The 17,354-nt window shown below is 33.4% G+C and overlaps 1 protein-coding gene across 1 annotated transcript; it reads left to right on the top strand.

The window, feature by feature from the left end:
* The first annotated feature begins 7,780 nt into the window (after positions 1-7,780).
* Positions 7,781-11,528, top strand: LOC107875129 (ankyrin repeat-containing protein At5g02620-like). The gene is made up of 4 exons (XM_016721748.2): positions 7,781-8,109; positions 8,443-9,144; positions 9,481-9,890; positions 10,567-11,528. The coding sequence occupies exons 2-4, from the start codon at positions 8,808-8,810 to the stop codon at positions 11,446-11,448; spliced, it is 1,629 nt and encodes a 542-aa protein (XP_016577234.1). The 5' UTR covers positions 7,781-8,109; positions 8,443-8,807; the 3' UTR covers positions 11,449-11,528.
* Positions 11,529-17,354: the final 5,826 nt, after the last annotated feature.

Here is a 17,354-nt window from a genome sequence, read left to right as displayed (position 1 = left end):
GAAAAGTCCCCATTGTCAAGTAATTTGGAAAGCCCTACTAAAAATGACCTTCTGTTTGATTTAGATCTTTTTGTTGTAAAGGGAAAATCTTTTAATATTCTAGAAATGAGCGAGAAAATTAGAATTCAAGATTTGATTGCCTTAAGCGAGGAGCCACCCTATAAATCTGGTTCTCCCACTTCTCTCAAATGGGATAACACCGCTAGTTCCTTATCAACTAGACGTCAAAATAACACTTCTGAAATTGTAGAGGAAGAAAGTGAGATTTTACCTTATCCTCTTATGGTGATTGAGAACGATTAGGAAGAGAAGGGTAGTGCGGATAGTGATAATGATAAACCTTTGTCATGGAAAATGCCCAAACAAAGGGTACTCTTTATTGCAAAGTTTTTATCTAATGATGGCAAGACTTAAAGGACCTGGTTGAGTTCCAAAAGGTTGATGGAGGATGCATTTATTAAAAACAAGTGTAATATTAAAAATAAAGTCTGAGAAAGAAAACTATGGTTAAAATTGATGTGCCTACTGAATATATGGTATCTATAAAGAAATCTAAGGAGAAAACTGAAAGTGATAGTAAAAATGATAGTGATTTGATGATATTTTGGTGATGATTCTGATGATGAAGTTGATGAAGATGTGATGAGAAATGTGGCTGCTGAGAGGACTAACGCAAGGGGTGGTGCTACTATTTAACCAAGAAAAATAAAACCAAAGAGAGTCATGATCACAAAAGCCAATATCTACTGTAAAGGAAAAAAGAAGAGAAAAGTGGTGCCAAGTTCTAAGGGACCATGTCCTAGTTCTAAACTACTAGGACTTCAAAAGCTCTTAGAACTACTCCTAGTTGAAAAGCTTCTACATCAAAAGAAAAGGGAAAAAGATTGTCTAGGAAAGATAGACGAGAAATTCTCAAGATTGAGGAAGTCTTGAAAGAAAGGGTTTTGATCCTGAAATTGCTACCATGCCTGGCATGGATAATGGATAATTTGATAGAGATGGTTAAATTTCTGAGTTGGGAGCATCTTTTTGAGCCTTCAGCTCCTACTCTACATGAAAATGAGGTAAGGATATTCTACCTTAACTTTATCTTATCTATTGATGCCCTGTATGTGACCATCCTAATTCATAATGTAAATATTGATGTGTACGAGCGAGTGTTGGCTGAGATTTTTGGAGTACCCACTGAAGGGACCAGGTCCATGAAGGACGAGAGTGGTTAGGTGGAATTTTTTAAAGTTTATGGAAAATTAGATGATTTAAACATAAGGAATTTGACAGAAAAATCATTTAAGGGAGAGTTTCAACTCCTTTTTGAATTAGTTAACAAAACTCTACTTCTTAGAATTGAGATATGAACAACTATCACAAGTCCCGACCTATTCCTTATGAAAGCATTGTCTAAGTATAAGTATGTCAACCTTTCGTCTGTAATTATTGAGCATATGCACAAAGTTATGACGGCCAAGGAGGCCAAATGATGCTTAAATTATTATTTTGGTTGAATATGGTATTTTCATACTCTGACATTAAATGTGGTCCTGCAAAGTATGGATCAATGAAGAAAATATTTGTCGTGTCTACTTTGAAAGATAATGAATTCATACCCAGCAGGAGTGATGTTAAGTCAAAGTCAGTGGTAGCTAATCTGATTGAAGCTCCGACCAGGTTGGCTGGTGAGTTAGAGGAAATAAATGCCCTGGTAGCCCAAAGGAATACTAAAATTTTAACCTTGAAGGCTGCAAATTTGAAAGTTCAAAAGGAGGGAACTGGTCGTAGTTAGGAAATTAAGACTGAAAATGTCATGCTGCGTGTTACGGTCAAGGAACTGGAAGCCAAAGTTGAGGATCTAACTCAACAAATTTTAAAAAATCACGTAGTTGAGAATGAAAAACTCACTCTTCACCTCCATCGGTTGTTTACTTCTCAGACTGGCCTTTCTCGTTGATATTAGCCTAACTCGATCGCTATCATGCCCTGACTTTATTAAGCCCCTTTGTTTTTGTTTCCTTATCCTGTCTCTTAGTAGGTTCTATTTGATTCTGTTCCCTTATAGTGGTATTGCTCGCACCTAATTTTATGAATGTTGTTGCTATGTATGATGTATGATACAAACTTGAATGATCAATGAATTTACTGCATTTTTGTTGTATCATTCTTTTCCCGCTTTTTAATTTTCTTTATTCATGTCAGTGTAGGATCAATGGCCATAAGTTAACATGTGTACTTATCTTTGCTTGATTTACCATGTTATCTTTTTGATGATGCCAAAAGATGGAAGATTGAGTTATAGTATGTGTTAGATTGAGATACATGGTACAATGTGTATTATATTGTATAGTGTGTTATGTTGGTGTTTGGGACCAGGTCCTCATATGCAGGGGAAGTGTCAAAATAAGTATCATTGGTGGGGGGAAGTCATGGGGTTGGTATTAGTGATAGGGGAATAAGTTGTGAATGCTTAAAGTGGATATGGGTTTGCCATCATTAAAAAGGAGAAAATTGGTAAGTCCTTAGTTTTGATGATTGACAAATTATCAACTTGGGACCTGGTTCGTGAAGCTGATTTGATGTCATTGACAAACTATCAACTTGGGATCTGGTTTGTGAAGATGATTTGATGTCAAATGTGACTACTTAGGGACCAGGTTGATCACGTTCATATCGCTTTCACTTGTTCAGCAGTACAACTAGAAAAGTACTATTTTGACAGTAATTTGGTGGCGAGGATGCAACACCTTTTTGCCCTAGCCAATCAGAAATATCCTAGGTTTTCTTGTCTCTTATATATGCTCATGTTACAATAAGAAAACCAAGCTTTCAAATTCTCACAACATCAAAGCTCTCTTGAAGTTATCAGATTAAAAGCCTCACTTGCAATAGGGACCTGCTGAGCTTATTTTTGTGTCTCAAGATTTTATTATATTTGAGTCTTTATTTTGTATTTATAAATGTTGCCTAATGCTCTAGTTCATAATTAGTTGATGGGTTCTTACTCAGTTCTTGTCGTCAAAGTGTCATCTAGAGTTAGTTGATAAAAAGCTAAAGTTAGCTTGATTACTGTTTCAGTTAGAGTTAGCTGAGTCAGTGGATGCAATAGAGTTATTGCATTAGAGTTCATTGTAATAGAGTTAATAAAAGTTGAGGAAGAGTTAAGAGGTTAATCCTTAAACCATGGAGTTTGTAGTCAAGGTTGCTTTAACTTAGTGAAGTGGTTGAAAATCTTATGAGGTAGGTCGTGATTTTTATCCCTTGAGCAAGGAGTTTTCACGTAAAAATTTTGTGTGTGCATTTTGTTAGGGTTTTTGCCCTGATTTTTTTATTACATTTAAGTTTTATTTAATCTTATAAGGAAAATAAAAGTTACCATAATTACTTTTACTTTTCTTGAAAGAAAAATATAAAACTTTTTCATATTTGACAAACCTCTTTCTTAGAGGAAAGATTTTGGAACTCTATAAATAAATGACCCCCCTTCTCATGCCATAACATAATAGCATCCACAATGTAGTCTTTTAAGATTTTCATTTAAGGGAGATTTTCTCTCATATTAGTTTTATGTTTTTAATATTAGGTTTTATATGTAGGCCAATAGGCTAAATCATATAGTAAAATTATGTTTTTAGTGTTGTTTTTCGTTGTCATCTTATTTATCGTCTCGTAGTTTGCAACTAATAGCTTCCGCATGACGGCCTCTCGATTTTGAGCCCAACAAGTGGTATCAGAGCTTACGGTTCAATGGTCTAATGGTGTGGTGAGACGAGATTAAACAGGTTCAAAGCAGTTTCAAAATCAAGCTGCAACAATTTAGATGATAATGAAGATTTTTGTCCAACTACACGTGGAGAATAAGTTTCAACCATATTTTCAACATTCCTGTTGCTGCATCTTTAAATTAAAAATAAAATATTAATTTTTAACCCATTTTTAACCATGATATTTTAAATTTTATTTTTAACCATGGCAAGCAACAGTTATGAATATTATATCAAGAACGAAGTACATGCACGTGATATGAAGAGAAGACCGATCAAGTGAAGAAAATCAAGCCAAAAAGAGGAGATTTGTTATGATTTTTGCCCTGATTTTCTTACTATATTTAAGTTTTATTTAATCTTATAAGGAAAATAAAAGTTACCATAATTACTTTTACTTTTCCTGAAAGAAAAATATAGAACTTTTTCATATTTGGCAAACCTCTTTCTTAGAGGAAAGATTATAGAACTCCATAAATAAATGAGCCCCCTTCTCATGCCATAACATAATAGCATCCACAATGTAGTCTTTTAAGATTTTCGTTTAGAGGGAAATTTGTTTTTAATATTAGGTTTTATATGTAGGTCAATTGGCCAAATCATATAATAAAATTATGTTTTTAGTATTGTTTTTCGTTGTCATCTTATTTATCGTCTCATAGTTTGCAACTGATAGCTTCCACATGACGCCCTCTCAATTTCGAACCCAACAAGGCATTGTTCTTTTACGTTTATATACTTTCAATCTTGCTTATCACTACATACGATAGTTGGGATCATGTCCCTAGGTTGGTAGTTTATTCGTGTAGTTCTTCAGTACTCCTTCTGTTTGCTTTTACTTGTCACTATTTTGCTTTTCGATGTCAACCTGCATGAACTTTAATCAAATTTTTAAGATATATAATTTAATATTTAAAATTTAAAATTTAGATGGTCGGATACTATACGAAAAATGCTATAAGTTGTAATCTTTCTCATATTAATGTGATGAAAAAATATATCTTAAAAGGTTGATCAAAATTTATGCAGATTGACCTCAAGAAGCGAAATAGTAATAAGTAAAAGCGAACTGAAGCAATATGTAAAAAGTGCATATGTCGAAATTTCATGCTCTATATAGTTTTTTTTTTCATATGTTTGTTTTTTTTTCCAAAATTTCATACAGCTTCTTTAAATGGGTTGCACGAATAATTCATCCACTAGATTTGAAAGTAACATTGCATTTAATCTTTATATTCATCTATTGATATAGTTTTTTTTTTTTTTTTTTGCCTTTCTTAAATATAACGAATCTTGATATCGTGAGGGTTGCATTATACTGGAGCGATGAGATTGTTTATGAGAATAACTTTGTGCATTATAATTAAGGTTTTATAGCAAATTCCCCATCCCCCTTCAAGCCAAATACAACATTCCAGATTGCAAAAGAAGATGCATTTTGTATGTTTGTATCAATTATATTCTGCCAAATTGTATTTGACAGATGTGCATATGTGTATCTTTTCTGGTTGACTGATAGTATTGATATAAGTAACTGTATCTATGTATTAGAAAAAACACATGACACTGTCTCTTCTTCGACGATTGTTACATACTAATAGAATCAATTGTATTAGAAAATATCCAAGATGAATTTTGATACAATCAACTGTATCTATACACAATATTGTATCATTTGTAAACTGAAATATAACATATGATACAAGTGTTTAACAAGGCAAAATATAGTTGGATACATTGATACAAATTTATAACCAGTTGTAGATATACTTAAGTTCATTGATACAAAGTGAATACACAAGGAACAAGTATATTTGATACACTTCATGTATTCGTTGATACAAGGTGATACAATTTGATACAATTGTATTCGTTGATACAAACTGTATAGGATGATACAGTTGAAACAATTGTATTCATCGATACACTTGATACATAGTGAATACACAAGCAACGGATAAACTTGATACAATTATATTCGTTGGTACAACATGATATAACTTGATACAATTGTATTCATTAATTAATACACTTGATACAATTTTATTCGTTGATACAAATCAATTGTATTCATGATACAACTTGGTACAACAAATACGACATGTATTCATCCCCTCTCTTGCCTCTTTTCTCTCTCTCAAAATATCGTTCGCCTCTCTCCTTCCTTTCTCAATCTCGCTCGCCTCTCTCCCCCTTCTACTTAACTTGTAGCTACGATTCGTAACTAAGCGAATTATAACTATGGGAATCTCTAATTCATTTAGCTCAAAGTATAATTATTTTTGAAAGTTCCTCTATTGATTCTATTTATATATTATATAACTTGTAGATACGAATCGTAGCTAAGCAAACTATAACTATGGGGATCTCTAATTCATTAAGCTCAAAGTACAATTATTTTTTAAACGTCTCCTATTAATTATCTGTTTATATATTACATCCACTATGTGACAGATATTAATGATTCTAAATAAATATTGCTTCATGAGGGATATACATTAAATATTGCTTCATGAGGGATATACATTTTAGTTTATGCTTTAAAAGTAGGTACGAACTTATGCAGCATGCGAATGACCGGACACGAACATCCTCATCCACTTTCTAAATAATATGTTTTGGTTGTAACAACTGTTAGAGAATTTAAGAGGTTGTTAATTTATAATCAAATTGACCACAACAAATTAAAGAGTACTAAACAAAGCAATAATGAAATGAAAATTAATATTTGAAAATTAGCTCTATTGATGATTTCTAAAAACCTATCAATTGTCCTAAGAAAGATAAATATTGCCAATAAGAAGAAAAATGCATGTGACAGTGACAGAGGCTGACCTAGGTTGAAAATTGTGGTGCTCCACCACCTGCTATATTCGACCCACAATAGGTATAATTATATAACATAAGTATAAAAATTGCTATAAGATGAAAAAAATCATCCGCAAAACCAAAAGATAGCCGGATGCTTTGATTTCCATGCGAAACCTTATAGCTTTGGGTGTCAATATATGTGTTTGAACCTCCCAAATACCTACGATTTCTAAATCCTAAATCCGCCACACTCATGGCACAACCAATGGGGTTAAACACCTCCCTCAACCCAAATGTTTCCAGTAAGCCACTAGCAATGACTGAAGTAAAGCATGACTGGCTCTCTATGTCACTACAGTTCAAATAACAATGCATATATTAAACAAAATATCATGACATACTTATTAATTAATAGCTAGTGAACTTTAGAATACCTAGTGATGTATCTGCATAACTTATTAATTTTTGTTAGAATTAAAAATATACTTTTGACCGACTTGTGATGCTAGAACACCGACGATTTCTACATTTGGTGCCACAATTCAAAATTCATATTAAATTGTAAAAAAAAATATGTTATGTAATACTAATATCTTTGACAAGTTTTTAAATTTTATTGTATATGTCACACTTGTTTTTGATAATACATATGTGAATTTCTTAATTATTGACATGGAATGTTGAGATGTATGTACCACGCGCAAGCAAAAACTAATTTTCTTTAAGTATAGTTGAGGCCTCTTATTAACATTTGACTTTTTGCTGATATGATGTTGGACAAAAGGAAAGGCATCCTCTCAATTTAATGTAAACGTTTTTAACTAGAAAAAAATAAAATATTTTTATCAATTTACCAAAACCAAAATTTTATCGTTAGCCATAAACAGAACAATTTTATTTAGAAACATTCCGGTGATCAATATGAGTTGTAATGAGATGATTGAAGTTCCTTAACCCTTAATTAGAGGTCTCGAATGTAAGTTCCTCGAAAAAAAACTCATGTTGGGAGTATACATGTCAGCCCCAAATACGAGCTCTACAATGAGCGAATCCAAATTAGTTTGACTGAAATATGGATACCAAAAAACGAATGAAAAAGCAAAAGAAATACTAGGCACATGGTTCTGGTAATATGGTTAGTTCATTTTGCCCCCTCACCACAAGCATTAGCGTTTTCATCTATTATCTCACAAATTATTGCCCGAATGTAAGAAAAGAAGAAAAAAATTACACACCACAAATATTTTAATTTTTGATTGTCAATATTCAAACTGTCATCCTCATCCTCAACTTTACAAAAAGAGCCATTTTTATGGTTCTTTTTATGACAATCAAAGATATTATACATATTTACTTACATGTGTATGTAAAGTTTGTTTGTTGTATACATGTGCCTTTAATGTCCCTTTCATTTAACTTCTAGATTAAAACAAGAAAAGCATTAAAGATTTTTTTACATCTTTGAAACAATTTACATATTGTTCAAATTTTTGGTTCTTCGATTTTAAAGAGAAACAACAAGAGGGAGGTTTATTAGATTAAGGTAAACCTTTTTTTCTTTTCCTTTTTATGAACTTGGCAATATTTTGCGGATGTAGCATGAAGGCTATTCACGTGAATTCAACAATTTTTTTCGTATCATATATATATTTTTTAAAAGTTAATTAAATATCTATAAATATTTATTATGAAACAAGCTATTGAATTGTATATCAATTTTCGATCGCTGAGGAAACTCTAAACTTCATATCCTGGATTCGCCTATGATTTTTTTTACATGTAATAAGTTTTATGGAGATGAAAAAGGAAGCGAAATTTCAAATTAAATGTCTCCTTCTTCAAAAGATACTAATGGTTTTGTTATTGTTGTTATCAGGACATTGATTTTAAGCTCAAAGAAGTTGGGTATGAAAGACAATATAGTTGCCTTTGATGAATCTAGAGATGTATGATTTGGTTTCTGAATCTCTCTTGGTGTCCAAAAATGTGATTGTTGATTTAGGTGTTCGAGGGAATAAAGAAGAGGCTTTTGCATAAAGATTAGCATAGGGAGCAAATGAATATTGAGGATTCATATAGACGACCCAAACTAGTTCGGCATTAAGGCGTAGTTCTTGTTATTGCATTGGCTGAAGGGTGGTGAAAGAAGCAAAACAAATATCAGAAGGGTGGTGAAAGAGTTGTTGTTGTTGTGGCATTGGCTGAAAGGTGGTGAAAGAAGTATTGTTTGGCAAATTGTGTATGATGGATCCTCCGGCAGCTCAACCGGCAGCACACCGTAAAAAGATGACAAAACAATTAACAGGGAAAAGGGATGACAGTTCCTTGCATGCTGCAGCTAGAGCTGGAAACCTCGTCGCGGTAAGAGAGATTCTTGATCAGACAGGGGAGGAAGATTTGGCAGGGTTGATGATAAAGCAAAATGCAGCTGGAGAGACTGCATTGTATGTTGCAGCAGAATATGGTTATTATCAGTTGGTTAAGGATATGATCCATTACTATGATCTTGTAGCTGCTGGAATCAAAGCGAGGAACGGTTATGATGCTTTGCACATTGCTGCCAAACAAGGAGATTTAGGTAAGTTCATGTTCGTAATACAATCAAATCTATCTAATAATGGTGTTGTTTGTCCCGATGTTTTAGTAAAATGTTGTTGTAGAGAACATATGATATAATATTACATAACAGGAAAGATTGATTCACGCATAAAACATGGTTGTTATAGTGAAATGTTGTTATAGAGAAGGACTGTTAATAGAGAGGTCGATTGTAGTATGAACACATTTGTTATTGTTTTTGTTGTTGTCAATGAAGGTGACGTTACTATGAAATACTTGTGTTTACTTGTCTATATTCTGATGTATAATTTAGGCGATTTTAGTACCTGAGTTTTATTGTATCGTATTGTTGCAGATATGGTAAAGGTATTAATGGAAGCACATCCAGAGCTTGCAATGACGGTTGATATTTCGAATACTACAGCTTTGCATACAGCTGCAAACCAAGGACATATAGAGGTGGTGAATTATCTACTGGAGGCAGAGAGTAGTTTGGTCACCATAGCTAAAAGTAACGGGAAAACGGCATTGCACTCTGCTGCAAGAAATGGGCATTTACAAGTTCTCAAGGCACTTTTGAGTAAGGAGTCAAGGATTGCAACTAGGATGGATAAAAAGGGGCAAACTGCACTTCATATGGCTGTCAAAGGACAAAATCTTGAGGTTGTGGAAGAGTTGATTAGAGCTGATCCTTCATTGATAAACATGGTTGACAACAAGGGCAATACCGCCTTGCATATTGCTGCTAGGAAAAGCAAGGATCAGGTGCGTTCTTTTTTGAGTACAACAACAACAATTACGTCTCAATAAGCAAGTCGCCAAGTTGGAGTTGCGAGTTTTCTAATATATTTCCATATTGAGACAGTTGATAAAACACTATCTCGTTGAAAGGTTCTATACATCTACCCTTCCTCAAACGTATTTCTTAAGGGGGTGGGGAGTGGAATTATTCTGTCGAGAAAAGGGGGAGCGTGCATTTGCTAGAAATAGTTTCCAAAATAACTGCTTTGCGCCTTTGAGCGACATGAAATACAGATAGGTCACTGTGGATGCAAGATTTGCACTAAAACATCTGTTGTGTACACCAGCAGAAGGTAAAATTTTCACATGGTACGGAAAAGAACGCTAGATTGCACTCTTTATCCCAAAGCAGAAAATGGAAGTTTTCTAGTGAGTTATATTTTGCAAACGCAGATAATGATTTTCATAGCTTAATTGTCATTCAGAAACTCCTATGGTTTCTATAACTATAATTCCCAAGAATTTGCTGTTGTTTTACCTTTTTCCTTGTGGAGTAATAAATCAGGAGTCCTTTCTTACCTTTTTCTGTCAATAATATCACTTTTTTTCTTTTCTTTTTTTGGAGATCTAATATGAGATGTATAACGCGCTCATTGCATAGGATGGATTTCACAAGAACCTTGGTTTGACAAAATTGCAGGTTGTCAAGTTGCTGCTTGCACAGAATGAAACGGACACTAGAGTCATCAACAAGTCAAACGAGACAGCCCTTGACACTGCAGAGAAAGTGTCACAGACTGAATTAGTAGTCATCTTGCAGGAACACGGCGTTCAAAGTGCTAGATCCATCCAGCCACAGGCAACAAATCCGGCAAGAGAGTTGAAGAAAACTGTAAGCGACATAAAGCACGGGGTGCACTATCAATTGGAGACTACGGCCCTAACAAAAAGACGTATACAAGAGATTGCCAAGCGCGTGTACAAAATGCACGCGCAAGGCCTTACCAATGCAATTAGTTCTACCACGGTTGTCGCTGTGCTCATTGCCACAGTCGCCTTTGGAGGAGTTTTTCAAATCAATGGCCAATGGGTTGATGATCCAAATGATATCCCACCTGGCTATACCCTTGGAGAAGCAAATATTGGTTCGAATCCAGCATTTATGGTTTTCTTCATCTTCGACTCATTATCTTTATTTATCGCTCTTGCTGTAGTGGTTGTCCAAACAACGATCGTGGTAATAGAAACCCAAGCCAAGAGGAAAATGACGTCTATTATAAACAAGCTAATGTGGGTGGCATGCTTGTTCATTTCAATCGCTTACATGTCCATATCGTATGTCGTTGTTGGCGATCACAATTTGTATATGCCTGTATTAGTGTCCTGCGGAGGATCAATCATGATGATTCTGACCTTGGGAACATTGTGTTACTGGATCATTAAGAACAAGCTAAGGTCATCAAACAAGAGGAGCCTCCGAAAGAACTCTTTGGCCAACAGGTCGCGGTCGCGGTCGTGGTCAGCATCAGTCATCTCAGATTCAGATCCACTGAATGAATACAAGAAAATATATGCTATATAGAATGTTTAGCCTGGTGAATATATCCAGCCCCAAATTGTATCTTTTTTTTTTGTGGGGTCATGGATGTCCTTTGGCTTTTACCTTCATGCGCAACACTCAAGTTAAAGGTGCATTACCTCATGAAAGTTTTGGTTAATTCTTTTTACTCTTAGTGAATGACTTGCTCACTATTTCAATCTCATTTCACCTACCTAAAATTTGATTCAAACCCCCTAGCAAGGACAAAATTATATATACTATGTGATTTCTTTGTATCTACTTAGGGAAAAGTTATCCCATATATGTATTAGCATGAGCCGAGGTAATAGGTGTTCAATAGAATAGCCGATATGTGGCTGCAAACTGCCCGGGCACTACTGTTATTTGGCAATAGAAATCAAATCTGCTTGTGTTTGGTTTAAAACTATGCAAGGGTTTGAAGACACCCACAAGAATAGTTATGACACTTACAATTATTTATCCATGTATACTTAATGATGGCATTATTACGCTATGTTGGTTTCTCGACAAAATAATACTCAAACCAATTGGTATATTAAGTTATATTAGGATTAGTTATATAAGATTCAAAAGACAAACTGAACATTACGTAAAATATTATCAAATGATATACTATGATTATTGAACTTAGTGCATCAAATAAAGCGAGCTTTATGTCGTAGAGCTCAAAATTCAAGCTACCGATCTGAGTCACGAGGGTACTCAATAAGTTGTCACAAAACGATAACTAGAGACAAAACACGTGCTACAATATTTTATCCTTTCCGTTATGTCTTTATCTCATAAGATAATGTTGTACAGATGATATTAAGACACCATATGCATCATCTGAATTGAGTTCCTCGATCTACTCAATAAAATGTAAACTCAAATATGGCCTCTCAAGGCAGGGGGCACGAGACATAGACTGGATAGAGTTACTTGAATGTTCAACCATTGCACAAGATCCAGAGATATCTGCCAACCGTCATTCAAAGATCATAATGAGAAATTAATGGGCTTTATGAGGGCATGATATGTGGATCCTTTTGTCTTGATACTTAACTATAAATAAAGCCTTACTTTCTTGTAGAAGGCATCTAAATTTCCTTCTTACACCAGCATTATATTACAAGTTTTGCGTTCAAGGTTGCTAAAATAGTCTAGGTGAATGATGTTATAAATTTAATTTGTGTCTTGGTATTCGTTGCTGAATTACCTGTTTATTACTTGATCTTCGCAAGTTATTTCATTGTAATTGTATTGTCTGTCCAATTTAATCCATTTGTCCTTAAACCACGTGTTCAAATTCAACTTCACTGTTTAGACGGTAAACAAGTAGAGCGGGAAAACTTGTCGCAATTAGCCGCTGTTGCAGTAGAATATAGAGATTATGAGTTGGTTAGGGAGATGATCCATTACTGCAATCTCTTTGGACATTGCTGCCAACAGGGAGATTTAGGTATGTTAATGTTAGTTGTAGCTGTTACTGACCCAACTAATTTAGAATTAAGATACAATTGTTGTTGTTGATGATGTTAGTATGAGTTGCTTGTTTATTTTCTAATGTTTGTGGTGTTGAAAATTTTTTAAAGAATTCATCCAAAATCACGTGTAAATCATTAGTAGAGATTCGAAACTAGAAGAATAGTAGGAATACTAACCTTGTTTTATTTCAATAACTTGATTTGTTCAAAATTTTTTTTTCTTTTGTAATCAATTTGTCTGATCTTCTAAGCTTTAATACGCGTTCTATATTTTTTTCTAAGATGGATAGAGAAAGAAAAATTACGAGGGACCATGATATTTATACTCACTCTTCTAAAAGCAACCCTTTAATCATGTCTCTTTAGAAGAGATACCTTTTTAAGGTATCTTTTCAATTAAGTTTTCATCGCACTTATGAAAAGGTCCATGAGGTTTAACTTATACAAAATAAATTGATACTAATTAGATATTTACATTTTACCCAAATATTTTAATATTTTATTAGATCATAAATTGAACTTCTTTAGAGATAGCATATCTATGTATAATTACTAACAATCTCCCACTTGGACCACATATATTTCTAAATAATCATACATATATAAAACTTTAATAGGCACAAATATTTACCATCTTAATTTAAATATCTCAAAACAATCTGACCCATTGATACTATTAATATAGGGTCAAAACAGTTTTTGTAACATATATTCGAAACTAAATCCATCAATGGACATAAATATCAACAATATCAATAACATCGATCAGATACGAAAATTACATGTAAAATCATCTAAGTGATGCCTATTTCTAAATGGTCCTACCTTGTGACTTTAATAGTCCAAAATCACTTTCTTATACCTTTGTGATACTGCAATAGAAAGTTAATATTGATATTTTTCAGAGTTATCAATAAACACAAAAAATTCATAGATTTCCTAAAACTTGAATTTGTACAGAAAATAAACTTTAACATGTCAATAGCATAAATAAAATAACAAACTCCCACTAAAATGACTCATCATCAAATTTGGCAACACTCATATGAACCACTTTCCCATGAAACACTTTAGGTGGTAAAACTCTTTGTGAGCAGGTCCGCAATCATCAAGTTTGTACTAATATGCTCAATCAACACAAGACGACTCTGAATCCTTTCTTTCACAACTAAATACTTAATGTCTATATCCTTTGTCTTTGATGAACTTCGGTTGTTCTTCAAATATAACTCAGCAAACTTGTTATCACAATGAATTTTTAATGGTCTTTCTATGTTTTCGACTATTTGCATTTTAGTGATTAAATTTCTTAGTCATATTTCCTGATTTGATGCTTCATAACAGGCCACAAATTCGACTTTCATTGTAGAATAAGTTATTAATGTTTGTTTCACAATTTTTCAAGAAACAACTCCTCCAGTCATCATGAAAACATAATCTGATGTAGATCTCCTACTATCAAGACATCCAACAAAATCTGAATCGGAATACCCTACGATCTCTAAATGATTCAACCTCTAATAAGTGAGCATGTAATCTTTAGTTCTTTGAAGATACACCTCATAATTTGTTTTGCAGTTTTTCAGTGATCTATTCCCACTGCTGATGCATATGAAATTTTATTCGTCTCTTTCTTCTTTATGTCCAAATTTAGATGTTGGCACAAATTAAATTTGTCACCTTTTTCACAGGTGTATCGCCTAGTGCACAATTTTGCATGCCAAATCTACTTAGCACCTTATCAATATAAGTCTTTTGCGATGGTCCAAGAATATTTCTAGTATGATACCTATGGATTTCTATGCCTAGAACAAAGGACGATTCATCATGATCTTTTATTTCAAATTTGCTGGATAGAAACTTCTTGGTTTTATGCAATAAACTTATATCACTACTTGCCAGTAGAATATCATCTACATATAGCACAAGAATAACAAATTTGCTTCCACTAAACTTGAGATATATGCGCTGATCAACAACGTTTTTCTTAAAACCCAAAAAGGTTATTACTTAATCAAACTTTTAATACTATTAACTGGATGCCTGTTTTAAATCATGTATGGACTTCTTAGGTTTACATACAAGGTGCTTTGAATCTTAAGACCCAACGGTTTTTGATTTCACCATGTGTATTATTTTTTTAATATCTTCATTGAGAATGCAGTATTTACATTCATTTGATGTAGCTCTAAGGCATAATGAGCTAAAAGTGGCATAATGATTCTAAAGGAGTCTTTCGATGAAACTAGCGAAAATGACTCTTTAAAATCTATACCTTCCTTTTGAGTGAATCTCTTAGCAAGTAGGCGTGCTTTATATCTTTCGATGTTACTTTTTGAATTACGATTGACTCTAAAAATTCATTTACAACCAATTGATTTTGATCCTTGTGGTAACTTGATAAGATCTCAAATACCATTGACTTTAATAGACTTTAACTCATATTTCATGACTTTGATCCATTTAGCAGAATTTCGACATGATTTTGCTTGACTAACAATTATAGGATCATCTTTCAATCCCATGTCAAAATCATGTTCTTAAAGATAAACAACATAATCATCCGAAATTGCTTTTGTCCCTTCTCTGCTAGATCTTTTTTAGGCACTTCAACTTGAGGTTGTTGAACGTGAGGTAATATCGTTGTGTTTTCTCCATAATCCTGATTTACAGGTTGAAACACATTTGGTAAAGTAATATGATCATTTTTACTAGAATAGTTATTATCAAATACATCTTTAAACATAATTTATTTGTTTTAATTACTCCTACTATAATTAACATTCTCAATAAATTTGGCATTTTCTGTCTCAAAAAAGAATCTATTCGAGGAGTCGTAAAACTTAAAATCTCTCAATCTTTCTGAGTAACCTACAAAGTAGTAACTAATAGTTCTTGAATCCAACTTCTTTTTATCAGGCTTGTAAGGCCTTGCTTCGGCTGGACATCCCCATACATGTAAGTGCTTAATACTAGACTTCTTAACAGTCCACAACTCGACTGGGGTTTAGCTACTGCTTTGCTAGGAACTCTATTTAGTATATAAGCTGCAGTGTTTAATGCTTCTCCCCAAAGTGACTCAGGTAAAGAAGAATTACAAATCATATTTCTTACCATATCCTTAAGAGTTCGATTTCACTTCTCAGAAACACCATTTTGACTTGGAGTCTTCGTCATAGTGTATTAAGGCACAGTCCCACACTCTGTCAAATACTTTACAAAAGGTCCTGGACGTTGTTCACCTGACCCATCATATCTACCGTAGTATTCTCCTCCACGATCAGACTTGACAACCTTAATTTTCTTGCCTATTTGAGTTTCAATTTCAGCCTTGAAAATTTTAAAAACATTCAAAAATTGCGACTTCTCATGAATTTAGTAGAGATATCTGTAACGGGAGTAGTCACCTATAAAGTTAATAAAATATTATTGACCATTTCATGAAGCCGTAGGGAACGAACCACAAATGTTTGTATGTATCAACTTTAAAGGTTCTTTACTTCTATAAGCACTTTTTTTTCCCTTATATTCATTTGTTTTTCCTTTATACATTCTATACAAATTTCAAAATTTGACAAATCAAGGGAATCAAGAATTCCTTCCGACACAAGCCTTTGAATTCTTTTGTTTAAAAATATCACCCAATTGCTTATACCTTAACATTGATGAATTCTCATTTGTTAATCTGTGGTTAGTATCAAAATTAGTTGAATGCAGATTTTCGTTGTTGAATGAGGCTTGTCTGTTTAATTTGCATAACTTATCAATTAGAGTACCAATTTTAATAATATTAGAATTTAGAGAAATATTACAAATTTCATTTTGAATAGAACAATTGTATCCGGATATGTCCAAACAAGAAATAAAAATTAAATTTCGTCTAAAAGATGGTACAATAAATGTTTCCTCTAAATCCAAATAAAAATTAGTATCTAATGGAATTCTAAAGACACTAATAGCCTCCACAGATGCTTTATTATCGTTGCCTACATAGATGTATCTTTCATCAATTGGTGCTCGGATCCTTAGGCAATCCTGCATAGTAGCATTTACGTGAGTAGTTGCACTCGTATATATCCACCTAGTGTCACTAGGTACCCTAACCAAATTAACTTCCAAACAAACGAAGTTGAAAAGTTTACCTTTCTTTTCATTCCAATCAGCGAACATAAAATATTCTTTCTTTATGTGACCAATTTTCATGCAAAGGAAATAAGTCTTTGGATTCTTGAACTGTGATGTTCCTTTGTCTGTAGTTTCCTTAGTCTTACTCTTTTTTCACTTATTTGAAGCGACTTTAGTTCCAGAGGTAGATGCGAAATGAGCACTTTCAATCTTCTTTTATTTTAGTCTACCCTCTTCTCGCACACATTTAGTTATAAGCTCATTCAAAGTGCATTTCTCTTTTTGACTATTATATGAAACTTTGAATTGACTGAA

This window comes from Capsicum annuum, chromosome 6 (genome assembly GCF_002878395.1).
Source record: "Capsicum annuum cultivar UCD-10X-F1 chromosome 6, UCD10Xv1.1, whole genome shotgun sequence".
NCBI lineage: Eukaryota > Viridiplantae > Streptophyta > Magnoliopsida > Solanales > Solanaceae > Capsicum > Capsicum annuum.
This window is presented reverse-complemented; position numbering and strand designations above follow the sequence as displayed.

What these genes read in the sequence shown, in the direction of transcription:
- LOC107875129 (XM_016721748.2), top strand. Translation starts at nt 8,808, where the DNA reads ATGATGGATCCTCCGGCAGCTCAACCGGCAGCACACCGTAAAAAGATG. An exon ending in TGCCAAACAAGGAGATTTAG is followed by an intron (nt 9,145 to 9,480) that starts GTAAGTTCATGT and finishes GTATTGTTGCAG; the next exon opens with ATATGGTAAAGGTATTAATG. An exon ending in CTAGGAAAAGCAAGGATCAG is followed by an intron (nt 9,891 to 10,566) that starts GTGCGTTCTTTT and finishes ACAAAATTGCAG; the next exon opens with GTTGTCAAGTTGCTGCTTGC.